At 39.0% G+C, this 27,766-nt stretch overlaps 1 protein-coding gene across 11 annotated transcripts in view; it reads right to left on the reverse strand.

Moving 5' to 3' along the window:
• Positions 1-27,766, reverse strand: part of RIMS2 (regulating synaptic membrane exocytosis 2) — a 363,820-nt gene that overhangs the window by 104,115 nt on the left and 231,939 nt on the right. For 7 of the 11 annotated variants that reach the window (XM_035125834.2, XM_035125829.2, XM_060277670.1 and 4 more), the window contains exons 21-27: positions 25,119-25,184; positions 23,396-23,503; positions 17,593-17,664; positions 15,560-15,622; positions 10,617-10,694; positions 9,523-9,696; positions 8,309-8,418 (exon numbers count right to left, since the gene is read on the reverse strand). In XM_035125834.2, the coding sequence (XP_034981725.1) occupies positions 8,309-8,418; positions 9,523-9,696; positions 10,617-10,694; positions 15,560-15,622; positions 17,593-17,664; positions 23,396-23,503; positions 25,119-25,184 (671 nt within the window). The remainder of the gene's footprint in view (positions 1-8,308; positions 8,419-9,522; positions 9,697-10,616; positions 10,695-15,559; positions 15,623-17,592; positions 17,665-23,395; positions 23,504-25,118; positions 25,185-27,766) is intronic. The other 4 variants (XM_035125850.2, XM_060277674.1, XM_060277675.1 and 1 more) reach the window with 2 other exon arrangements.

Consider the following 27,766-nt stretch of genomic DNA (forward strand, 5'->3'; position numbering starts at 1 on the left):
CTGCCCCCTGAGGACCCAGCATGAAGCTCTCAACCTCACCCAGTGTCTCTGCTTTCTATGTGGTTGCAAAGTGTGTAAAGCGCCTTGCAGCAGGCATGAGGTTCTAGATACTGCTCCCTCCTTCCCCAACAGCTGTGCTGGGCCCAAACGAACATTCCCAGTAAGCTTGCAATGTGGAATTAGTTTTGCAATAGGTGCAATAAGAAAACTGTTAATATTATTCCCAATAATAGAAGGTAAAGGTAAAAGGTAAAGGACCCTTGGATGGTTAAGTCCAGTCAAAGGCAAAAGAAGATCAGTGTATGACAATAACTAAATATTAATGCACTGTTAACTAAGCTAATAGACAACATGCAACATAGACTACAAAAAATATAGCTCTACACAAACACAATCTAGTAGTTATGGCATGAACTTGCCTTTCCTCCCACTAACAGGTGTATGATGTTTTTCCTCACAATCTTTATGGCAATAAAAACAGAGAGTGAAAATTAGTAATTACATAAGAGATGGTACAGTGTTCTTTGCAAACCACCCAAGTGTTAATACACAGAAGCAAACACAATCCTCATGTATCATTTGCAATAATAATAATAATAATAATAATAATAATAATAATAATAATAACTGGGTAGTTACACACAGGGCTTCACACTTGTTCTACTAAAATCTTCTTAAATCCATATAACCCAACAATTATATCAGCAAAGGTAAATAATAATGAATTACAGGGTCCAGAATCAAAACAGTTATTTATGTGCAGGTAAGGGAAATATCATGGGACACGGGTGGTGCTGTGGTCTAAACCACTGTTATGGCTTGGTCTCTCCCACAAATGCGAGATGACTCTGGCTGTTATCATATGACCCGGCATATAAGTCGACCCCCGACTTTTGAGTTTAAAAGTAGTCTTATACGCAGGAATATACAGTAATTATTTCAACTTTATTGCTCAAACAACAAACTAAGATGGAGCTCCTCTACTCATCATCCTACCCAGAAGATGGAGTTGCCCAGACTGAGCTCCTCCCCCTTCCCCAGCACGGAAGCCCCCACCTTCTCTTCCAGTATCTTTAGCTTATCTCGGCCACTTTTGAGATCCTACGATATTTGGGGGAGAATGCTTCCTGCATTCCAAAATCTGACTCACTATTGTCGCTCTCACACAGCTGCCTGTCCCTCTGGCCCTGTTTTTATCCTCCCCTTTGTTCAGAGCTCAGATTACAGTTGCTCTCCCCCTCCTCTCTGCCTTCTGCTGCTAACTGTCCTCTCCCTATGCCTGCTTCTTCTCCTCCTGTCAGCATCTGAGGTTCGCTGACAACCACAGAGCCTAGGGCTTGCCGATCAGAAGATTGGCGGTTCGAATCCCCGTGATGGGGTGAGTTCCTGTTGCACGGTGTTTCTGTGTGCTGCTCTGGTTCGCCAGAAACGGCTTAGTCATGCTGGCTACAACTGTCTGCGGACAAACGCCAGCTCCCTCAGCCAGTAAAGCGAGATTAGTGCTGCAATCCCAGAGTCATCCGCGACTGGACTTAATGGTCAGGGGTCCCTTTACCTTTTTAAGGGAAGTATCAGGGCTGTCTCTAGACCCTGGGCACCAGATGTCTATAGGGCCATTTTGATCCCTTCATTGTCCCTCCTCTTAGCCTTCCATTGCAGCTCATCCTCCTCATCCACCAACAATAAGCCTCACGAGCACAAAGCCTGATTAAATCACATTGTCCAATATGGACAGTGCTGGTGGGGGCAACAGAAAACCTTCCAATATCCTACCCACTAGGAAATTAGAAATAGGCCCATATTTCTTTAATTTCCAAAGCAACAGGGTTGGATTCAGAGTTGTGTGAAAAATTTCCCTCGAGAGTTGGGGAACGTTCTGGAATGGTGCATAATATAATATGAGCTGGGGATAGACCTTATGAAAGGAAATAGGTTTTTCAGGGGTAGCAGTGTGGAGAAGGTTAAGTCCTACCGCATGAGCAGCCTTCCATTTGCTATACTCTCTCTTTTTTTAATATTCCTTTAGAATGTCACTGTTTTTAGAGATGGTGTTAGAATGGTTTTTCCAGTTTGTATAGTATTGGGCAAGATACTGGGTATAGGAGAAAGTATTACTAAAGCTTTGGAAGGTCAACTATAAAGACGCTGTTGCTCAGAGATCTCCTCTCCCCCACTAGCCATTTCTGAGTGCACAGACTTTTTCTCTCCCCCTGCCCCCCGCAAGTAAATGTAGATAGTGATGGCTCCACTCATTTGCATGAAGAAGGGAGGAGAAAGGCTTCACTACCTTAGTTCGCTATTAGAGAGAATTATGTAGTAATATAAATAATAATATACAGTTACATTTGAGATGCAACTTAATTCTTTAATGAAGTCCTTCTCATAATGTCATTTGTAACTGCTCCACTGCATCATTTGAGTATATGAATATGCCACAAATAATGTCAACAGAGTAAAAACAACTACTTAACGAGACTTTTTCATTTTCTGAGCCAGTGTTCACATTTTAGGACATAAGTCTGCATACTAAAAATTATATCTCTTTTGAAATCAAGCTAAAATAACTGTAATTTGTTTTAACTGTTTTTAATATTGGATTTTAAATTGTTGTGACCTGATAATGAAGGGTGGGTAATAAATTGAACAACAACAACAACAGAATAACATAGTATTGTATGTGATGGCACATAGGTACTTAAAAGTATAATCTCCTGCCCAACAACATAAAAAGAACACTGCTAGATCAGACCAAGGATTTATCTAGTCTAGTAAGCTATTTCTGACACTGATCAACCAGATGCCTCTGCAAAGCCCCAAAGAAGGACAAAAGGCCTCTATCATTATTGCTCTCTAATAATAATAATAATAATAATAATAATAATAATAATAATAATATGTTACTTATACCCCACCCATCTGGCTGGGTTTCCCCAGCCACTCTGGGCGGCTTCCAACAGAAACACTAATTTTTTTAACATTAAAAGCCTCCCTAAACAGGGCTGCCTTCAGATGTCTTCTAAAAATCTGGTAGCTGTTTTCCTTTTTGACATCTGATGGGAGGGCGTTCCACAGGGCAGGCGCCACCAACGAGAAGGCCCTCTGCCTGGTTCCCTGAAACTTGGCTTCTCGCAATGAGGGAACTGCCAGAAGGCCCTTGGAGCTGGACCTCAGTGTCCGGGCAGAACGATGGGGGTGGAGACGCTCCTTTAGGTATACTGGACCGCGGCCGTTTAGGGCTTTAAAGGTCAGCACCAACACTTTGAACTGTGCTCGGAAACGTACTGGGAGCCAATGTAGATCTTTCAAGACCGGTGTTATGTGGTCTCGGCGGCCGCTCCCAGTCACCACTCTAGCTGCCGCATTCTGGATTAGTTGTAGTTTCCGGGTCACCTTCAAAGGTAGCCCCACGTAGAGCGCATTGCAGTAGTCCAAGCGGGAGATAACCAGAGCATGCACCACTCTAGCGAGACAATCTGCAGGCAGGTAGGGTCTCAGCCTGCGTACCAGGTGGAGCTGATAGACAGCTGCCCTGGACACAGAATTGACCTGTGCCTCCATGGACAGCTGTGAGTCCAGAATGACTCCCAGGCTGTGCACCTGGTCCTTCAGGGGCACAGTAACCCCATTCAGGACCAGGGAGTCCTCCACACCTGCCCGCCTCCTGTCCCCCACAAACAGTACTTCTGTTGTCAGGATTCAACCTCAATATGTTAGCCGCCATCCATCCTCCAACCGCCTCCAGGCACTCACACAAGACCTTCACCGCCTTCACTGGTTCTGATTTGAAAGAGAGGTAGAGCTGTGTATCATCCGTATACTGATGAACACCCAGCCCAAAACCCCTGATGAGCTCTCCCAGCGGCTGCATGTAGATGTTAAAAAGCATGGGGGAGAGGACAGAACCCTGAGGCACCCCACAAGTTAGAGCCCAGGGGTCTGAACATTCATCCCCCCCCACCACTTTCTGAACACGGCCCAGGAGGAAGGAGTGGAACCACTGTATGACAGTGCCCCCAGCTCCCAACCCCTCTAGACGGTCCAGAAGGATGTTATGGTCGATAGTGTCAAAAGCCGCTGAGAGATCCAGTAGAACTAGGAAATAGCTCTCACCTTTGTCCCTAGCCCACCGGAGATCATCAACCAGTGCGACCAAGGCAGTTTCAGTCCATTGATGAGGCCTGAATCCCGACTGCAAGGGATCCAAATGATCCAAATAGTAACAAGTAATCAGCTAGAACCTTGAAGTTCCATGTAGCCATCAGGATTGATAACAATTTACATATGTGTAGTCACTGGCAAGGGTGCACATGACTGGCAGGCTTATTCTTCATAAATTTGTCAAATCCATTTCAAAGCTACCTAAGCTACTGGACATCACCACAAACTGTGCTAGTATAACATGGAAATTGTGCATTGTGTGGAGAAGTCATTTCTCTTGTATTTATGAATGTTCTCAAAATCATTTTCATTAGATAGCATCCTCTAGTATTATGAGAGAAAGGAAAAAAAACACCTCCTTTCTTCATTCCATACATAATATTAACACCGTGATGAGGCCCCTCATCACCTTTTTCTCAATTAAAAAGTAAAAAACAGTATAACCTTTCCTTGTAAAGAAGATACTCAAACACTATTTTGGTGCCCCTTTTCTTCATATTTTGCAGCTCTATAACATCCTTTTTGAGATGGGGTGAACACAGTATTTCAGGTATGACTGCACTATACATTTGGATAATATCATTGGATAATATCATTCTGATACTGGCAGTAAAATTTTTGATCCTAAGGCACAACAGTCAACCATCTAAGTCATCCACCAACTACAGATCAATCCATGCAAACTAGATAACAAGTGTCACAGAAATACTGAGGGAGGAATAGCTCCAGATCAGGTCAAGTTCTGACAATTATCAAAGTTCTGGTGGCCCAGCAGAGACTCAGTAAAGCTCTCATTTTCAGTGGCTTCCCAGAACTGCAAAACCAGAGGGGATTGGTTTGGTAAAAACAAATTAATGAGCTCATTCAACTTTATTCATCACTAGTTGGACGAATCTGCTCCAAATCCAAGTCACACTGCTGGAGAAGGCAAAAATCCAGAAAACCCACAAAATATAATCTATATAGCTTTTTAATAAAAAAATTAATAATGGTGTTAGAACTCTGGCCTAAAAGTTTCAGGTGAATGAGACTGAAGGATATTTCAGCACTGGAGATTTTTAGCCATCTATGCAGTAAATAAGACCGCTTCTTAAGAAAACATCCCTAGATTCGGAGAACCTAGGTAATTACCAGTCAGTTGCCAATCTCCCTTTTGATGGGACAGGTCTCAAGTGGGTGGTTGCTGAACAGATCCAGGCACTCTTGGAAGAGACTGATTTTCTAGATCCATTTCAATCAGGATTTTGGCACAGAAACTTCCTTGGTCACCTTATATGATGACCCTTGGCAGGAAAGAGACAGGGGCAAAGGGCAGCTCTATTTTTCCTTTGCATCTACAGGAATGGCAGTGGTTGTGCTAGATGTCTTGCCTCGGTAATGGACTGGATGAGAGCCAGCAAACTGAAGCTCAATCCAGATGTAAGACAGAGGCACTGTCAGTGATAGTTCCCTAGACCGGATAGCTGGGAGACTGTCTGTTCTTGAGGGTGTTACACTCCCTCTTAAGGAGCAGGCACATAGCTTGGGGGTGCTACTGAATCCATTACTACATGGATTCAGTGGCCTCAGTGGTGTGGAGTGCCTTCTGTCAGCCTTGACTGGTGGCCAAGCTACACCCCTACCTGGACTGGGATAGCATTGTAGCAATATACAATAGCAGGTACCAGGGCAACAATAAAACTGCTAAATACCACTAAACATATTTAGTGTTAATGATGTGCTTGGTGCTGAAATAGAACATACATACAACATGCAAACTAATGCATGTTCATTGTATATTATGTGCATAACAAAGTTAATTATGTGAGACAAAGTTAATTTGGGGTTTGTTCTTTCTGAGCAGCAACTTCCATGTCACATGACAAACTTCTTTTCAAATAGAGGAATATTTCAAAGGGATTTTTGTGATAAGACAACATATGTTCAAAGAAAAAACAGTTCCAATGAGATAATTCAAGCATGTTGTGTAAGTCTAATTGGATTTTTGGAACATGATGAATGTATATATATAATACATACAATGTGATTTAGTTAATATGACATTACCATGGTCCAGATACCAGGGCACAGTTCTCACAAAAAGTAATTTCAAACCAAGACTACTTCCCATTGTTAATTAGTCTGCATTTTGAACAACAATGAACTTTATTAGATATAGATATAAATAGATATAGATATAAATATAGACATATCTATATTTTCATCTGATATTTAACGTTTAACTGTTTTCAAAACACAAAAGACAACACAAATTGAGATGATGATCTCTGAATAAACAGTCTACTATTTCAATATACACATAAAATGGAAAATCACATGACAAGGAAATATTGACTCTCTGTGACTGGTACTGGTGCATTTAGTGAGTGCTTCATAACACAGTCGTGAATACCATAAAGGTTACATCAAAACTGATGTGTTTAAATTCTGTTGATGTTGTTTTCTTTCCTCATCCCACTGAGTCAGGTTGTTTTTGACTGCTTATCCCTACATGTGTATGTGTATATTCAGTCTTAGGCTACAATCCTAACCCACCTACCTGGGAGTAGGCCCTATTAAATTCAATAGGATTTACTTCTGGGTAGACATGGTTAGGATAGCACTGTAACTATTTGTTATTCTATTTAACTATGAACGTGCTATATGATACTTGATTCCAATGTTATGTATCTAAATAATGTGCTCCAATAGAGTTGAATAAGTTAAGGTGTTGAATAGTGTCATAGCTCTGTTACTATTTAAATAAAGCTAAGTTACAAAAAGTGCAGTGGATGTTGGTACATGCCTCACTAATGTAAAACATTTCAGAGTCAAGGTAAAATCTATACAATTCAGTAGCATCAATTGCAGCAGAGTTTTTCCCCCTCTTTTTTTTCCAGCTTAGAAAGCCTCCCATGGAATAAAAAGGCTTATAGCACAAAACAAACCCTCCTTTCTGTATAGACCTTCATAAAGTTCTGTCTCCTTGTCTCCATTGTCTGGGGGAAATTAAAGTAAAACAGAAAAGGGAACCAAAGCATGGGATTAAAAAAACCTCCATAAAGTATACAAAAGGCATAAAATGGATCTTCATCTGGAGGCAGCGGAAGGAGTGCTCATCTGGGCAATTAAACAGAATTTTGTAGGAATATCTGAGAAGTCTAATTGTAAATGCTGAAAGTGTATTTTATATTCATGTTCTATAAGCATAAAAATGCTCCCTCCCAAAATTTTGAACAATGGAAAGCATGATTCAACCAAACATAATTGAGGCATATGGGAGACCTAAACAATTAAAATTAGCTGCTGCCAGGATCTGACAGTCTATCACACTCAAAAAAAATTTGCTTAGTAGCCAAGTCTCTCCATAGGTCAGGCCTCATATTTTGACCAGATGCCTGATACAGCATAGGAACTTTAGATTTGAGAGGTAGTGTCAAGCCATTCATAGATGGCAAACTGCTTATAATGTAGGCCTTTTTCACACAAGAGTAACCTCTGTGGGCAGGTGCAGCATGACCCATTTGGCTGGCAATACAAACACCCATCACTCCTCTTTCTCCAACAGCCACCAATAAACATCTCCCCACAAGCCTCTGGAGGGAAGGGGGAAACTACATGAGTAGAAATGAACATATGATCATAATATGCAGCATAAACTAAATGTCCATCCATAATGGTGAGCCACCATCTTGTGTTTAATCATTTTGGGACTGGCATCATAAAAGTACCTCCACATTTCATCCTTTATATTTGTCCAGATTGCTTTAATTATCCTTATTTACGAAGAACGTACATATGGCCATTGTGTCACATTTTATGGTCCTGCATTAGCTGATATTCCTATGAAAACACTTGCAACCTTTTAGGATGGTGCAGTTTATTATATGTTCATCATTAGAAGACTTTACAGGCTACATTCTAACTTATATTTTGATTGCAATGAAGGTAGGATGAATCATGATCCACGTATTAATTCTATAGTTGTGATGACCATTATAGAAATCAATACTGTACAGAGCTTTAAAAGCTATTGAAACAAGTAATGGGCAATATAGAACACATCTCCTGCCAAAAACCAGTTCAAAACCTTAGAGGCAAAGGTTTCCATTCAATGCTATTACTTTTATATTTAGCAACCACATCTCTGAACTTTAAAAAGCTCACTTACTTCTCTCCAGTGTTCCCTTGGGTGGGAGTTGTGGCAATTGTCTACCCCTGCGTCCTGCTACTGGAGTACCTGATGGGCTTGTTTGGACAGACCCCGTACGAGCATGTGACCTACAGGACACAGCAAAAGAAACCATTAACATTGAGATAGATTTGTTCCTAGGTGAAAAACAAATAAAGGAGGAATGGTTTTTGTACAAGTTGAACCTTTGTTAGCTGTGGCAGCTCGGCCCTATGCATTTTAGAAGGCATAGTTATTGCTAAAAAGAAGGTTCATCTGAGGAAAAAGCCAAAATTATGCAAAAGGATGATACATGTAATGTTTAAGGAATTGCATCTGCAAATTGTCTATGAAAATGTATGTAGATATATATATGCACACAGATGCAATAACACATACAGAAAGAGATACACATAAAATTGTGTGTATGTATATGTTCTATATTTTAAAGTCCAGCAGAAAGATATGTATGGTTTCAGAATTCAGTTAACATATTGAATGAGTGTTTTATTCAGCTATGAATATAAGGCAAGCAATAAGGAAGATGTACATTTCAGTGACTGAAATGGAGTAATATGATTGCTCTTAATCATCCTAATTCACTACTAAAAGACAAATAATAGTAATATTTTGCTAGAAAATAATTTCTGTGGACACAATCAGCTCCACACATTTCTATGCTATGTCCACAGTTTACTTATTTCAATACTGTTTGATCAGGAATACATTACTTAGACAGGAACAATGCAGAACATGCACACAGAGAAAACAGTGGTTAAAATAGTACATACAATTAATACAATCAAATTTAAGAAACTGTTTTTTGAAAGGAAAAAAAGTTTCATTTGATGTTATGGTGATAATTCCATAAGCGATGTCAGATGACCACATACAATTTCTCATTCTGTAAGAGAAATACATGGCAGTTATGAGGTGCACATGGTGTGAGAAATCACCCAGGATTCCTGATAAATGAGAAATCACAAAACAAATGTAATTATTTATGTCATTAATCATTGTTAGTAAACAAATTAAAATGGCAGCCACACCATTATATCCCCTGTGGAATATAAATAGTGTGTTGGCGTTGGCAGGGTTAGTATCTACGGCTACTGGTGATCAGTCAATGATGAAAGGCAATACCATTGAGCTTTTGGGAAAATAAAAAGTGAGCTAGTGGGGCAGGATTAGTCTGATTGGGTTGTCTGTTTCACCTCGATAAGGCAGGTGAGGGAGGGGCAGATCTTCCAGTCATTAATGAAGGCATCGATCTCATGAGATTTGAGTCAGGACGCTCAGTGGATCGAGAGCGGGGGCTGGGCCGCTCTACCACAGGACGCTGTTCTGTTGATCTGGATCTTTGATATGGTAGTCTAGGTCCCCAATTCCTGTAATGTTAGTCAAAAAGCAGCTCAATTGACCTTTATCTATAGTTATGCATTATGCCGCATCATACTGGGTTTGGAGATGATCAACATTATGTACATTTCTCACAGCTTTTCTGTTTTTTGTTTTAGTTAGCTTCCTGATAACATAGAAGACGTATGAAGGAAGTTTGTCCCTTTATTAATAATTTGGTATATGGAAACATTTTAAATGGGTTATAATGTCATAATCTGCAGCTTGTGTACTAGGATATCCTGCATTAAAATGAGTCTTTTACTGTTTTGTGAAGAATCTCTGAATTAAAAATAAAAACCATCAAAATAGCAAGCCAAGTTAATATTTTTAAAAGTAAGGTCATAACTTGCACTCTCAGTCATTAAGGATGTCATTAACATCAGTACACTTGATTAGGATAACTGAATATGAGTAAAAGACTTCAAGATCTTGATATTTTCGTTAATGTTTTCCATTCAAACGATGCTGGTGTCAACCAATAGGCTTAACTTTAGTCAAGAAAAGTTGCTGTTTTTTTCCTCTCTTTTAAAGCAGATGGAACTTATCTGCTACTGAATATGACCTATGCAGGAATACTAGTTGCACTTCTGAGGGAAAAATATAGATCACATCAAATGGAATATGTTCGTATATCAGCATAATGAAAGAATACCTAAAAAGTCAAAACAAAAAGTTTTCAAATAAAGTTATTCAGAAATGTGATCACACAAAACCATTTTTTAGGGTTGTAGGCTTTCAATGAGGTACTAAATAAATGCCCCACAGACAGGTTCAGAATAATACCATCCTCCAATATCCTTAATCTAAAGCACTTAACAAGCAGATGCACTGGAACACATGATCAGCAGGAGATACTAACTATCAGGGAGGTATCACAGCTAGCCTCAGACAAATTCACAAAGATTACCTCATGTTTTCTTCTGGATCTATATATTCACTTTCTGAACAGGAAGCTTGATCTGCCAATACATCCACTGTTTCACTTCTTTAATGTCAAGGATAAACAAAACAAAAAAAATTCACCTTAGCTAATGCTGCATTTAACAGAGACGTGTATATTTACGGGGCAGCAAGGAAGTGTTAAGTCTATAACTACAGATCTTGATGGAGTGGGGGGGGGGGTGTTTCTCCTTAAAAAAATCTTTTATGTAAAACTTACTTAAGCGCCGCTTGTCATTTTACCACCACAGTGTGGGAGTTTCTGCAATTTCTCCCTTCTTGTATCAAGAAGACAATGTCAGAAGCCCCAGGGCCTTATGAGAGAATCTTTGGTTCCTTTCCACATCAGAGCAGTTTCCAGGAGGAGCTCTTATGTAGTCTCCTCTTGTGTATTCTGGGACTTCTGGTGCCATTCTCATGGCACCAAAAGCAATTGCACTGCAGCAGCTCCAACACTGGAAAGGTAATGCAAGAAGAGCCCCAACAGCCAAAGGCTTTCTTTTTCCATCTACAGGACACTAAAAGTGATGGTCTAAGAAGAGCGAGACCTTTTTAAAGACTCATTTTTACTAAGGTACTCCATATATGAAAGAGATAATGCTCTTGAGGGCAGGGTTCATAAAAGCATCTGTGAATATATAGATTCTATGTTCTCTAAGTCAACTTTTCCTGAGTCATTTATGGGTACATTATCCAGCAATACACTTCACATCACTTCAATACCCAACCTATAGCTCTCACATAGCTCTCTGAATTATAAAGCACTTTATAACTTTCAGTGGAACATCCTTGCCTTGTCACATGTAAAGTTTTTCAAGCACGTGTGATTAATTTTAAGTCATCCTAATGATGTTCAGTCACACAACTAGTATTTGTTCCTTTAATTGCTGAAAGCTATGTAAAAATAAAAGTAGATTGCAATCACAATGAAAAGTAATACCCAAGATGTTTTCAAACTCCTTTTGCATTACAGACAAGTGTTTGGCATTCCACTATTTGAACAATAATTACTTCAACATACTTCAATCTTTACTGGAAAGAACCCTCACTCTATTTTTTTTTGTCAACTTGTGAGAGATCCAAGTACATTATTTCGCTATACACTGACTAGAGCTGAGTTTCTTAACCCAGCAGGTAGATTCTGCATTGTTTTACTGGGCCAAATGTCATCATGAACATGGAATTTACAAATCCACCAGACATATCAGAACTAGAAATTAAATTATGTAAATTAAGATGTAACCTCACAAGCGAAAATGATCTATTTGTGTCACACTGCAATAATCTTGTCTAAACAAAATCTTTATGTACATCCTAAGCTGATTAGATTCACATAACTTTTAAAAATAAGTAGAAAATGAATCTTGCACATCAAAGTTATGTATAATTAAGGGAACTCCATTAACATAGAAAGTTTTAAAATTATATACACTATTGCTACAATGAGCAAATTAGGAAGCATGATGATGCATGAGCACAGACAATTCATTGTTTCCTAGGCCAGGTGCTATCTGCTTTGTTAGACACAATATTTGGTTTTCTGTCCATAGAACATGACAAGTAATGGCAGCAGCCAGGGCTAAAACAATGAAGCCACTTAAAGCAATGAATGTGTCAGTGACAAAGAAATGAAAACACAAAAATGCAGCATGAAAATGGTGCATTTTAATGACCATTTAAGGCTTCCTCTACTTCTAAAGACACTGATTGCACTGCAACAGGAATACAAACAAACAAATACCTAAGAGTAACAAGTGCAAGGCTATACTAGTTACTTTTTACTGGAAATACCTGTCAGTATCTGTGGAAGGCTGTTGGATTTCAATCCTTGGACATGCTATTCTTCTACTAGCTATTGGAATTTTGCTGTTTCACAGACACAACATCCTTTGTTAGCACACAATCTTCACTGCTACACACAAACATCTCTATTTTTAACCAAGGTAAAACACCAGTATTAAGCTATCAACAAAACAATTTTAAAATAATTACATACTGAGCAACTGAGCAGATTTCATTTTAAAGCGGACCAGTCACTAATAGTGCATAATATAATCATAAAATTCATATGTACTAATATTATAAAACTAAGCCATCATATATGTAATATAAGCAAAAGTGTGCTCAGATATACTGAATATAGAATTGAGATAATAAAATAATCTCTTAAAGAGGCCATATATGATGAATGTATGCTATGCAAACCAGAAAAAGTGAATCTGTCTGCATAAGATTTCATTTTCACCATTATGTACTTGTGATGGCTGTTAAGCAGTATATACCAAAAGTCTATTATATCAGTAAAGAATTTTTCCAAAATATCTATCACAGCAAGCTATTTGTGAAAATTCCTGATTTCAAAAGTATTTCTAAAAGCTATATAAGAAGTATTTCCTCCATATTTTCTTCCTATGAAGTTAAAACCACAACATAAACTCTGTTAAATCCAAAGAGGCAGGAAATATGTGTTTTAATTTTAGGAGTGTTTTAAAAATACATATTTTCCAAGATTAGTTTTAACAAATATTCCACCATTTGCTTCAAGGTTGCCTATAAGCAAAGTCAGAAATTAAAAATGAACAGATTGATGCATCCAGTCTACAGAAAGCTCTCCTATGTAAAGATACTAGAAAAGTATCCCATCTCTGCACTGTTTCTGTACATTTTATATGCTATATGATGCGTTGCATTTTGACTTTTTTTCTTTTAAAAATCATCTATTACAGAATGTTCCAGTCTCAATACAAGTAGTAAAAGACAATCCTATTTGTTCCCAAATATATCTATTTTTCCTTATTTCTCATTCACCTGCTACTGACAGTTAAGTAAAGTATAAAATAAATTATAGGCCCAATAATGAACCTCACTGGGTTGTAAGCTTGGGCAGTGTGTATGAAGGTCCTGGGCTGCCCAGACAACAAGACCCCTCTCTTGGCCTCACTGATGCAATACATTTGGCACCAGCTTGGCTGCAGGAGTTGCCAGAAGGAGGCACAAAGTCTTAGGGGCTCTGCTCTGGATTTTTTGTGCAGTGTTTACTCCTTAGCCTCTTCTTCTCCTGAAGATATTCCACAAGGCAGCAGGGATTTAGGAACAGAGTTTTACTTCTCCTAGATGGGCTACCTTCCCAGGTTGATGAGCCCCATCTACCTCTCACTTCCCTGTACAGAATGTGCAGAAACTCTTCCTGATTGCTGGACTAACTATTGGTCTCATCTGCTCAATCTGCTAGAGCAGGTATAGGCAAACTTGGCCCCCCAGATGTTTTGGGACTACAACTCCCATCATCCTTAGCTAACAGGACCAGTGGTCAGGGATGATGGAAGTTGTAGTCCCAAAGCATCTGGAGGGCCAAGTTTGCCTATGCCTATGCTAGAGCCTGTCTTTGCGTGCAAAGGAAGCTCCTAACTCACCAAGGGTTAGAGACCCATTGACTATTCTCACCTGGTTTAGCTGGCCAGTCGAAACCATTCCTGGATGTGGCCACTGTCTTATGCTGACAGCTTCTAGGAGCCACAGGCAAGTGCAGGGTGGGGACCAAAGGTGGACAAACTACCACAGAAGGAGCACAATGTGTCCCCACCAGTGATATTCCCCCTCCCCTAACACCTCATATACCACATTGAACAAATTGGGTTTTATTGTTAAGGTATGTATCTTAATATTTGGAAAGAAAACGATGTAGCCAAGTGCCACAAAAAGAAACTACAACAAAAAACTCAAAAATAACCAGTGTTATTCTAGCTGCATCAAATGCTGTTTACACTATATAGGGATGAATGAAATGAGACCCACTAAAAAAATCTATTGCTTCTTCAATTTTCCTGTTCCCCAAGCAATATATCTGCATGGCAAATCTATCTGGCAGAATAAAATTAAAAAGGAATCTTAACTTCTATTGAATTGGTTTTTTTGGTGGAGCAGTTTGCAAACACCTGCCAGAGTGGACTGTCGACATGTTAGTGTGCAGATCCTTTATTCATTGTTCTCTCTACTGAAACACAGAAATGGGCTACTATATAAGTATTTGGTGGCCTATAAATGAGTGGCATAAAGTTTGGAACTATTCAGAAGTTTATCAATAATGAAAAAAACAACCACTGGGGGAGGAAAGGTAAATTATAGCACCACTACCACATAAATTGCACCACTACCACAGGCTATTCACAATTCACAACTTCCTTCTTGGTATGAGAGCCTTTATCATACAGAGCAGAGGCATTTGGCTTTCCAACAGACTGCTGTTAATCAGAACATTCCAAAGTTTTCGGCTGTTGGTTGACTATTATCAGCTGACACTACAATCAACACACGTAACTGGAGATGGACAGCGTTTCACCAGAAGAGCTCCTACTATGCTGCTTCATTTTCACTGCCTCCAAACTGTGTCATCTGTCTTCTATGAAATTTTTTCCAATTAAAAACCCAGATTCATATAAATATTTGAAGCATATTTGCTATTCTCTCTCTTCCCATGATGAGGTTGAAACTAACTCTGGAAATAAGGGATACAATGTGCCTTATTAATTAATTTAAATGTAGTGTCAGTGCACAGGTACCGTAATTTTGGATTAAAAATGAGCAGAACATAATCTACAAAAGAGGTTCAGATACAGGGACACAATGTGTACATATGCTCGTGTATGGAAACCTGCTCAAAGAAAACAGGTTTGCTTACCTGTAACTGTTGTTCTTTGAGAAAGATCTACATACAATTAAACAAACTACGTGTGTGATGCAACATGGAAAGAAGAAAATAATGGATATGTCATATTAAAACCTAACCGTTTTATGTCCAATGGAAAAAATCACACTTATCAGGTGTGAAACCCATTAATAAAATAACACTACATTTAAATTATGAGTACATGTCTTTAATCATAGAAGTGTAACACTACACTCTTTACTTACCCATAGTTTTCAGCTGAACCATTGACTACATGATCTGCCCATGAACTTGCACCATTGTAATACCTTTGCAATGCAGTTAAAATAAAGACATGTTATAAAGATGAAGCTATTTACATATCAACACTTTTCATGAAAACATATTTTTGACTGACTAATCTGACAATTATTTCCAGTGTTTTCTGTATATCACTTTCAATGAATGGATGTATGTTCCCCCTTAACATATTGTTGCATTGAATCAGTGTCAGCCCGTTTGACCTATTATCTTCTAATATTCAGTCTCTGGTTTGTTGGTTGGTTTTCTGTGTTGTATTGTTTTGAGAAGACTTGTGTTTTATGGAATATATTCAAAGAACCCTTTTTTTCTTTTTACATTTAAAATATGTATGACCAAACAGCCACTCCAATCTTAAATATATACACCAGACCATATATCTGTATCACTGGCACCACAGTGCTGTGAAACTGAGAGCCACTTCATATGCTATGGGGCAGCAAATTATTCTGCCAACTTCTATGCATGTAGAAGGGAGCCATGGCCAATCCTGGTTTGTGCGCCACATGCAACTATGGGATACATACAGGATACATACAGATGTGCTGGCGGCAACAGCAGTGTATAAATGCTTTGCATATATCCATGAAACACATAATAATACATTGCATTTACCGATGGCATAATAATGTGTATTCTTTAGCCTAACCAGACACATTGTGAGTAACAAATATTTCAGCTGGGGTAATTAAAAATATATGACATTATGTGAATACTGTTTGCAAGAATAGTGCGTTTTATACAATATTGTAGAATTTTATGGGTCATATTCAACTAAGTTATATTCACAATAGGCCCAGTGAAATTAATGGACCTAACCAAGTTATGTTCATCAGTGTAACTTATGCAGCATGGCTGCAATCAAAGGACTTACTCAAAATTGTAACAATTTTGTAAGATGGGGAAAATATAGAAATAAAGCAATGACAAGAAGATATGACAATAGATGTGCTTTCTCTGTCTACCAATGGTATACTACTTTTACAGAAATAAGTAGGTTGACTTATAAAATCAGAACCATGTGCCTTTAGGAAAATAAAATTCATTACTTTCAATGGGAAAGTTCACTTCAGTTTATGAACGGACTTCCGGAACCAATTGTGTTCATAAACCGAGGTACCACTGTACCCAGATACTCTCATCAACCAAACTGATACAAATATTAGAACAGGCATGGGTGGAGTTAACCTTCAAGGGATAATAAGCAGCTTCCTCCTCACCCTCCTCCTGTCAATCCAACCAACTACGCGCGCATGCGCAGAAGCATTCTAGAAGAGCTCTTTCGGCGCTTCGCGCATGCGCTAAAGCGCTGCTCGGGCTGCGTAGTTTTCGGGGTGCGAACGGCACCCCGAAACGGATTGAGTACGCAACCTGAGGTACCACTGTACTTGTGCAGCACTGATTAAGTCTTAGATTGTGAGAAGCCTGTGTTTAAAGAGAAGTTTCACAGTCCGGTAGCATCACTACACATATACAATGTACATATAGATCAACCCTATCCAGAAGTCACTGTTATCTGCTGTTTCTGTAAAGCCTCACTTTTGCAGCTATGGCATGCAATACAGAAGCACAGAGCTTTGGATTGATTCCCAAAATGCATACATATTTCCACCCCCCTGCAAATAAGAAGATGCTTAGTAGGGATATCCAGGGGGGAAACCCAGAGATTTGTGGCATTATTACTTGCAGAAAAAAGGTACGGGCATAAGAGAAAAGTAACAGTGTTGAAGGAATTGGCTGCACTGCACACATTCTACCAGTAAATATATTCTAGGTGAAAAAAGCACTGTGCAGCTCATGCAATACTAAACTACTCACTGCTAGTTCAAGCCATTTATAACAGATCACTTGGAATAATATATTGTACAAAGAGCACAAGTATCACAATTCTTAGCTATTTCAAAATTCTACAGCACGGGTGCTCAGAAAATGCTTTAATACAGATTCTTATCTACATCTACTATATGAATCAAAATACCTTTCAGGAGTAGGGGAAATATCAGTGTCATCATAATATGTTATAGGCACTCTTCCCTCCTTTCTATTCCTCCTGAACATAAAATAAACAGCAAAGATATTTCAGACATTTTTGAATTGCCTTAGGTGCTTTATGCTTTTTCTTGCTTTATCACAAAAGATAATGACCATTATGTAATGTTCATCCACCCTTTTCCTGCTGCATGAGGCACTCTAGCAAACACCAAAGATACCTAAAGGAGGAAATGTATAATAAAAAGAACAAGTACTGTGCTGAAAACAGCAATTTCCTCTTCTCCTCCATTTCATCTAATTTAATTTTTTATCTAATTTAAATTATCATATATTCTGATGTCATTAATAAAGCTCATATGGCAACCTCCTCAAAGGTTCAAAGTACAACTGAGTCTAATATTTATTTTTCTACCATTTGCTGAGTGAGTGTGAAATGAAACCACCTTTGACAGTTTTTGGTGGGAGGGGAAGAGAGAAGAAATCCCCCCCAAAAAAAATTTCATGGAGAGGTGCTGCTACTTACATTACTTAACCATGTAATGTGCCTGAGGGTTTAAATGTAACCTTGGGAGTGATGCAATGCAACAAGATGTCACTCTCAAAACATTCCAGGAAAGATGGATGGTGGAAGAATGCAGAGATCTTCATGCTGCAGCCACTTTGTAAGCAGCAAACCTCCCTACCCCCCACTGGGGGAAAAATCCAGATAAATTCCCTCTGAAAGGCAGAAAGCTTGCCCTGTTTCTTCATGGGGAGAATATTTTTGGGAACTTCTGACAGCTTTTGGCATGGCCATAGTTGAAAGCACCTGTGAGGGGGTTGCACTGACTAGCCTTGCCCTTCCATTGGCAATTTGTGTGTTAGTGACTATGTTAAAGGGTCCCATGTGCATACCAATGCACATGCATAGGGCTATTCCACGAAGGGGGACTGTTGGATATGTGGCTGGAGGGCCGTGTGGCTGGCATGGATAGCAATGACAGCAGCAGGGTGAAGCTTCAAGAGAGGGTGCCAACTCACCCTTGGGATTGTGGGTGCCCACCGCAACGCGGACATGCAATGTCACATGTACATCCCTGCATGTAGTGCAGGCAATTATATGGAGCAGGGAAATACATGCCATAATGAAATCAGGACTTGGCGTAAGTACAAAACAGAGTTACATTTACCTGTAACTGCTGTTCTCTGAGTAGCTGCCTGTAAATTCACTCATATACGATCTCCATCTGGATTAGCCAGTTCATAGAAACTTCTAGAGTTTTTAGAGAGCAAGGTGCTCCTTCCCAAATGGTCAACTAATGCATTTTGCTGCCAGGTCAAGAGATGTTCAAATCCTCTGTATGCTTAGCTGTTTGTAGAGAGGTCAGCTTAGAACTGAGCGGGTAGGGGCAGAATGAGCAGAAATTGTATTGCATAATTAATGCACCCAATGGTAAGAATCCAATGGTCCAACACAATGTTGAGCCCTTGATCATTAGCTTACCTATAGTGTTGGAAAAGCCATGGGTGTTTCAGCTTCCTGGTAAAGCATCTATTCCCAAAGGAATGGGGACTACATCCCCAGCAGAAAAACATGCTATTAGCATCAATTTCCACTGGCCGGGGGGGGGGAGGCCCTTCAATGGTCAGAGGGTCTTATCTCCAGCAAAAATTGATGGGAATAGCATCATTTCCCCATGTAGTCCTATTTCTAGTGGCAAAACAGGCACTGCTGGATATCTGGAGTGCCCAGCATTATCTCTGTTCCCTCCTTGCTGCTGTATGTAAGTTGATGCATCTTTGGGAAGAGACAACCTGGCTAGTAGATGTTTATACTCTATAAACCTCCCCCCATATGTCTGCAGCTGCATATACACTGTCATATATATGAAGCCTGAATCAGCCAAATCTCTCACAATGAAACTCTTAAGTGACATTGTAATTCTTCTTGTTGGTTTATCAGATCCAATGGTGGCATGGATAACTGAGCTGCTTGGTCTGGGCAACCTTATTGCTTAACTTGAAGTTCCATTGGAAAATCAAAGGAACCAAATGGCACAAGTCCCATATCTGTCCTAACATAACCAAGGTCTGAGTTATCAAACCATATACCAGGAAAGATTAGGAGATGGTGAAAAGTTATTGAATGATCATAGTCCCATTCAGCTGCTGGTGTCCTGCTATCTTAACAAGCTATGGTGAGCCTCAAGCTTGCACACTCTTTCTTCCCCCACTTTTGTGGTCACAAGGAGATATAAATTTTCTGTTTTCACTTTTTAAGAAACCATAGTTAGCTATTACAGTCAAACTTGGGGAATTGGTTTGCATAACCCTAATTAGAAAACAAACTTGAACCAGAACCACTGTTTGATCTTGCATTGTCTTGGTTTATTGAACTGAAAGGAGTTTGCGCTCTCTCTCTCTCTCTCTCTCTCTTAGTTTTTCTGCCTAGCAAATTGTCAACAATATGGTAATTTTGTGTCCACAAAACAACATCCATCTTGCTAAAACTGATAAATCTTCAATTTTCCAGATGTGGAAGGTTCAAGACTGGTTTGGCAGTAGTTAGTTCATGAGTCACTAAACAACCGGCAGCACCTCCAATGCAAATGCCACTGCTGAAGAATGTACCGTAAAATGCAAGGTTGTACTGAAACACAAATCATCTGCAACTACTACATTCCATCACTCTTACCTACCAGGGATGTTCTGTAAAAAGCAATCTGCTTTACAAGGTGGGTACATTTTTTTAAAAAAAATATTTAAGCTATCTCTGGAATTCCTTTGTTACTGGAAAGAAGATTCCATGGAACCTGATCTTTGCTGAAAAACAACTCTTGTTCTTCCCTTCTGAGATAGAGGAAAGGATAAAAATACTGGGCCAAGGTGTCCAAGGCACATCAATGTCCAGGTATTTGTTTCAATGGATTTGAAAGCAGCTTAGCAGTCTGCTTTTATCCAGCTCTTTAAGTGAAACCTCAATGGTATCAAATCTTTTCTTTCAGGAATTAATTCTGCTGGATATAATACTGGCGCAGTTTCCACAACCCCTTTTACTCAGGGATTTTGGAAGTCATCTTCAGATCCACATCATTTAGGGAAGTCTTATATGATCCTTTTCAAGATTTCATAGAATCATAGAGTTGGAAGAGACCACAAGGGCCATCCAGTCCAACCCCCTGCCAAGCAGGAAACACCATCAAAGTATTCTTGACATATGGCTGTCAAGCCTCCGCTTAAAGACCTCCAAAGAAGGAGACTCCACCACACTCCTTGGCAGCAAATTCCACTGCCGAACAGCTCTTACTGTCAGGAAGTTCTTCCTAATGTTTAGGTGGAAGCTTCTTTCTTGTAGTTTGAATCCATTGCTCCGTGTCCGCTTCTCTAGAGCAGCAGAAAACAACTTTTCACCCTCCTCTATATGACATCCTTTTATATATTTGAACATGGCTATCATATCACCCCTTAACCTTCTCTTCTCCAGGCTAAACATACCCAGCTCCCTACGCCGTTCCTCATAAGGCATCGTTTGCAGGCCTTTGACCATTTTGGTTGCCCTCTTCTGGACACGTTCCAGCTTGTCAGTATCCTTCTTGAACTGTGGTGCCCAGAACTGGACACAGTACTCCAGGTGAGGTCTGACCAGAGCAGAATACAGTGGTACTATTACTTCTCTTGATCTAGACGCTATACTCCTATTGATGCAGCCCAGAATTGCATTGGCTTTTTTAGCTGCTGCATCACACTGTTGACTCATGTCAAGTTTGTGGTCTACCAAGACTCCTAGATCCTTTTCACATGTACTGCTCTCAAGCCAGGTGTCACCCATCTTGTATTTGTGCCTTTCATTATTATTTTTTGCCCAAGTGTAGTACTTTACATTTCTCCTTGTTTCATCTATCTGAGGGTCAGGATCCATCTCCATCATGGCCTCTCAGCTACCGTGACTCCCAGGGAATTCAATAATGGGGATATAACTGAATTTTTCAGATAGGGCATCTCTGAATGTGCCAGTACTTTTGCCCACTGGACAATTTTAAGTCTGGATAATCCAATTGCCCTGGTCCATTTTGTAAATTTTAAGGCAAGGCAATGCACATACAGCAAGGTAACCTTGCCCCTGCACTTTATGTTGTTCCATAGAACTCAAAAAAATAATCTGAGGATCGCTCATAGTCATTATGAGCAATTGTTTGTGAAAAACACAAAGAAATGTTAATTTTCTTTCTCGCTTACAACACCTCATAGTAATGTATAAGGCCTATACCATGGCAGTAAAAGGGGAATTCAGTGGGTGTTGCAATAACTCATGACAGAGCTTCTTTCTGCTATAAGAAATTAGTCATAGGGAGAGAAATGGGCACCTCATGTTCCAGAAGTTCAAGAATAACATGCTGTACATGTACGGGGACAGAACCCATTTGTAAGACTATACAGAGGCCATAAAGAGAACCTAACAGTTACTTAAATTTGTTATTTTTGATCTGGGAATTTTCCTCTTTTGAAGTAAAGTATACACGGATGTGACTTAAGTGGCAGAGCAACAGTACAGTGGTACCTTGGTTTTAGAACAGTTTAGTTTATGAACAACTTGGAAATAGAACACTGCAAACCCGGAAGTAGGTGTTCCAGTTTGTGAACTTTGCCTTGGAAGTAGAATATGTTCCGCTTTCTGTCAAGTGTGTTCCATTTGTAAATTGAGTCCCCTGCTGCTAATCAGAGGCTTCCTGTTTAGTCTGTCAGCTGAGCACCAATGCAACACAGAGGTGATATTTGGAGCTTTTGTTTTTGCTATTTTTTGTGTTTTTGTTTGTGTGCCTTTTTCATTTTTTTGACTGTGACCTGTTATTTGTTTTATGGGACTGACTTGTGACTGTGTCTTGTGACTTCGTTTTTGTGACTTGTTTTTGTGACTGTGTGAAACCCAGTTCAGCTACTGATTGATTGTGTGACTGCAGAAATGGATAAAAGAAATGGATAAAAGTCATTCAAACAATGACTATCATAAGAAAAAAAATTAATTTTAATTTTTATCATCTACAATACTGTCTAATTTATTTTATAGTACAGTACATTGATTAGTGCTTTCATTTTATGGACCAATGGTCTCGTTAGATAGTAAAATTCATGTTAAATTGCTGTTTTAGGGGTTATTTTTAAAAGTCTGGAATGGATTAATCCATTTTGCATTACTTTCTGTGGGAAAGCATGTCTTGTTTTTAGAACGCTTTGGTTTTTGAACAGATTTCTGGAACGGATTAAGTTTGGGAACCAAGGTACCACTGTAAAAAGGTATTCTAGGAGCAATGTAGATGGTATTATTTTAAATTTACAAACAAAAATTCATGTTAAAATTAAAGAGAGCAGTGACACAGTCTATAAAGCAAAGGAAACCTTACTATTTTTAATCAGATTATCTTCACTAATCTAATGGTCATAAAATAATATCCCTGTTTAGTGAGTCTTGTTATGCATCCAGTTGGGTTTGTTCAGTTTTGTGATACATTTATCTTTGAATATGAGTTTCATTAATGAATTGTTAATGGGTGGCATGTGGATTTTATTTTTAGAGTCACCTTAGAGAAAGAGTTTTAATATCCAACACATCATGAGTTATATAATGTATTCTGCGCACTTTTGGGGAAACCTTTCTTTTTATTCCTGCTTTTAGTGCCTTTTCTTCTTTCCTCCAATGTACTGTATCATTTAAAATTTAAATTTAAATTTAAATTGCAGATTTCTGAACATCAGAGTACTGTTTGCTTATGAATGATGTGGGAGACTAAACAAACATGCCACACCAATTATACCTCTCAAATTCATAGTAAGCACCCTCAGAATAGGTACGGCACATCGTACGGGATCGAAGTAATCTGATTGCATCTTCACAAAAGATAGGGTACATTGAGTGATCCTTGCTGCCAAAACATAAGGGATGAACATGAAGCTACAGTTAAGACATGTACACAAATGAGACACAAAGGTAAAAACAGAGAAGCAAATGACAAAGGGGGGGAAAGACCAATTCAGTTGTACATATAAAGCATGTTAATGTATAAATGTTAATTTATGATTAATGCAAAGCATTCTCAAAGTGATAACTAAAGCACTATCATGGTTTTAGATTGTAAATCTAAGTATAAGAGAAACTCAGAACAGTTCCAGAAGTGGCACGCAAGTGACTTTGGTGATAGTCCAATCAAAATTCACATAGGCAAAATTTACTAACTCCTCCGTATAAGTTCACCTTCAAATATTACAAGAAGCACTGCCATCCAAATGTAGAAGTAGGTTTAAGTAACTGCATTTGTTGATGACACTTCTTCAATAACATCCAAAGCCACTTTCAGTGCTGATCCTGATGCAATGTTCTCTTATTCACACATCCATCCCACTCCAGGGAGATATAAATTTGTACCTGCTGCTACATCCACAAGATACAAACAGCATTACCAGTGCTAACTACCTATTTAGAGACAATAACTGCATGACCCGAGTCTGAAAGACTTCTATTCCTTTCTAAGAAGTGTTCATTACTGTCAGAGGCTGAGAGTGAAAACCATGTCAAGCTACAGACACATGCAGTTCATGAGGCACTCTGCTTGCATTAAGAATAATATTAAGAATAATATTAAAAATAATAACAACAGCAATAACAATACACAACATTTATATATTACTGTAGTTTTGAGGGCTGAAAGGACTTCACATCTACCATATTGCAATAATCCTTACAATTATTATGTAATGTAGGTAGCATTATTAGCCCCAAACTACAGCCGGGAGCACTGGAGCTAAGAAACAGATGTGCATGTAGAGTTACCAACTGAGTTCATAGCTCAGATGAGATTCCAACTAGGTCTTTCCTGGGTCACAACTCACTCATTTAGATAACACACTACACCAACTTTAATACTTGTCCTTCACATAACATCATTTATTCTTTCAGTATGGAAATTAACCTACTTGAATGTTGTCCACACTGCCTAGGATAGTGACTTTTTGAAATGTTATATATAGGTCTAGAAACTACACACACCATACATATAAAGCACATAGCTTCAGCCAAAGAATCCTGGAAACTGTAGTTTGTTAAAGGTACTGGGAACTGTAGCTCTGTGAATTCTTTTGGGGGAAGCCATGTGCTTTAAAGGTATATGGGTCACACCCACAAAATACACTTAAAATACACTTAAATATATGGTGTGGGTGTGACCCATATACCTTTTATGGAATGATCAATGACCTGACTCTAACATTTGGAAGTTCAAAGACAAAACCTGATAAATCAACTGCTATTTCACACATGCCAATAACAGGAAGTGGGTGTTAACAAGTAGAGTATGGTTAGGCAAACAAACAGCTGAATGTTTTCAGTCTTTAAAAATAACACCTACTAATCTTCTAAATATTTGTCTATAAAGCAATCCTGCAATACCCTTCAGTGACCTGAACAGAGTGAAGTAAAAATATAGGTGCAAGCAGGGACATGCATTTATACACACAGAGGCACACACACAGGAAAACAGATACCTGGCATTTCTATGATGGTAGTCAATGGACTGAGTGTGTTGAGACCAAGGCAGACTGACATAAGGACTGAAAGCATAGCAGAAACAAAAAATGAAAATGTAAGACAATGAAATGAAGATAGATGAACACACATCCTAAAAAGGAAACTGAAGGACAAATGGCATGAGAATACAGCAGCTACAAAATCATAGTCTCTAATCAATATAATTCTACAATCCTCACAAAAGCATGAAAAAATGCACAGAATACCAAAAAACTCTGAAGGAAATGTTAATGGTATTTTTATCACCTAGAGGAACAATTTATAACTTTGCTATGCTGATTGCTGCACCGTGATAATATTCCTCTATTGCCCCAGTGTAAGTATTTGAACACCTGTAAACCCTAGAGATATGGGGGTGCTTAATTCTATGCACTGAGCCTCTTGGGCTTGCTGATCGGAAGGTTGGCAGTTCGAATCCCCGCAACAGGGTGAGCTCCCGTTGCTCTGTTCCAGCTCCTGCCAACCTAGCAGTTTGAAAGCATGCCAGTTCAAGTAGATAAATAGGTATCACCATGGCAGGAATATAAATGGCATTTCTGTGCGCTCTGGCACTCATCACGGTCCTCCGTGTGCCAGTAGCGGTTTAGTCATGCTGCCCACATGACCCGGAAAACTGTCTGTGGACAAACACCGGCTCCCTCGGCCTGAAAGCAAGATGAGCGCCACAACTCCATAGTCGCCTTTGACTGGACTTAACCATCCAGGGGTACTTTATCTTTACCTTTTACCTAATCAGTCCACAGTTCATGCAGATGGGGGGCATCAAATTCCTGGAATTCAGCAAGTTTAGGCAGGAGAAAGAGGACATTCCCAGAGTGAGGGCTCAAGTTGTGATGACTGCTATGAAGTAGGTGGAAATCTACAGGACCATGCCAAATTGCCTGGAAGCAAAATTGCTCCCTGATCCTGAAAGCAGAGACCAATGACAGTCCATAGCAATGTTCATCGATTACTATCCTATCCTTGCAAGAAGGCAAGTGTTAAAGTACAGAGAAGAGGGTGGGAGATTAAACTGGCTGATAACCAAGTGAAGAACTGAAAATATCTTCTCTTATATGCTCCAGGAATGTACCTGACAGTGGGCATTCTCCAGTCGGGTCCACTCCTGAAGCTCTGCCCCTCAAGGAGCCAGGCTGAGTGCTGATTGGCTTCCCTAGTCTTGCTCATCTCTCAACCTCCTGCATGGTTGGAAGGTACACAAAGTGCTTCCCAGTCACATGGGAAATCCCGTCACCAGCACTTCCCCAAACCCCACCACATCGGCTATAAATGGCACTCCCTAGTAAGTGGGGCATAATCATTGTCCTACCCTCAACCTTTCTAGAAGTAATTAAACCCAACAGTCAAGAACTGAAGTATCATATACAAGGAACCTTGAGGAATCCAGTATTTGCACATTCTGATATGAACTCATCTGATCAGCACCTCATGGATTTATGTCTAGATCAGTACTTAGTTAGCCATCAGATTTTACACTTCTCAAATATTCCATTGTGGTTCTGGGCTCCAAAACATATCAGAATACATTTAGAAATATGCATTAAGAAACTATCCATTTACCGATAGGTATGTCAGGAGAAAATAAGTTTAGAAATATAATTCTAAAATAAAAATCAAATATTTAATTAGTAATTTTTTGGTGTGTATTTAAAAATATATTCACACGTTATTATGAAAATGAGATGAAACAGGTTTATGAGTGAATACATGTCAAACTGACACAAACTAGAAACAAACTGATTCACCCATTGCTACTCATATATCTAGCCCTTTTTATATTGGCTAAAAGTGACAAACAAATATTGAATGTTCTTTTCTTCATGATACAACAAATATTGTGGCAATAACTGATTGAGTATACAAGAGGTACTCTTTTATGGTACCTTTTATTCCATTAGAAACAGTGGTGGTGGTGCAGGGGAGAGAACAAGGTAAGACAGTAGCAAATAGAAAAATGCATGATTTAAGATACCCCACTATCAACCTTTCTAATGTAACCATTCATCTCTTGAGTTATAAAAACAATATTTTCTTTTTATATTTAAGACAAAGTGAGATGGGAACGTTGCTAGACTCAAATTAATTTGTGTGCAGAGTAGGAAAGGCAACCCAGAATCAAAATATAGCTGTACATATCAGTTTAAATTAACACTTTGCTTTAGCATCATTCCAGTGGCAACTATTAAGAGGAAAGCTGGTTTCAGATGTATTTTTCTATTTTGGAAAGACTATCACAAAACTTTTTTTCCAGTTTGGTACTGGTTTGATCAAGGTGACCTTTTATAGCAATTTCTTTCTCAAAGCATAAATTGTCATGAATCATGTCCTAGTAGCCTGTCATTTCAGAATTTCTCATTTTGGCAGATCGAAATGAGCAGCTCTCATCACAGTATGAACAGCAATGCAGCATGCTTTGTTGGTCTCGGGAGATACTTAAAGCTAAAGCTTGCATAGAGATTTAAGCTCTGCCATTCTGCAGGACTTGGCTTGTCTGAATCAGGAAAATGCAACCTTAGTATATATCCTGCCTTTATCAAGATGGGGCATACCATAACAAGGACCACTATATTCAAGAAATTACACTGGGCAGTAATACAATTCTATG

Source organism: Zootoca vivipara, chromosome 8, assembly GCF_963506605.1.
Source record: "Zootoca vivipara chromosome 8, rZooViv1.1, whole genome shotgun sequence".
Lineage (NCBI taxonomy): Eukaryota > Metazoa > Chordata > Lepidosauria > Squamata > Lacertidae > Zootoca > Zootoca vivipara.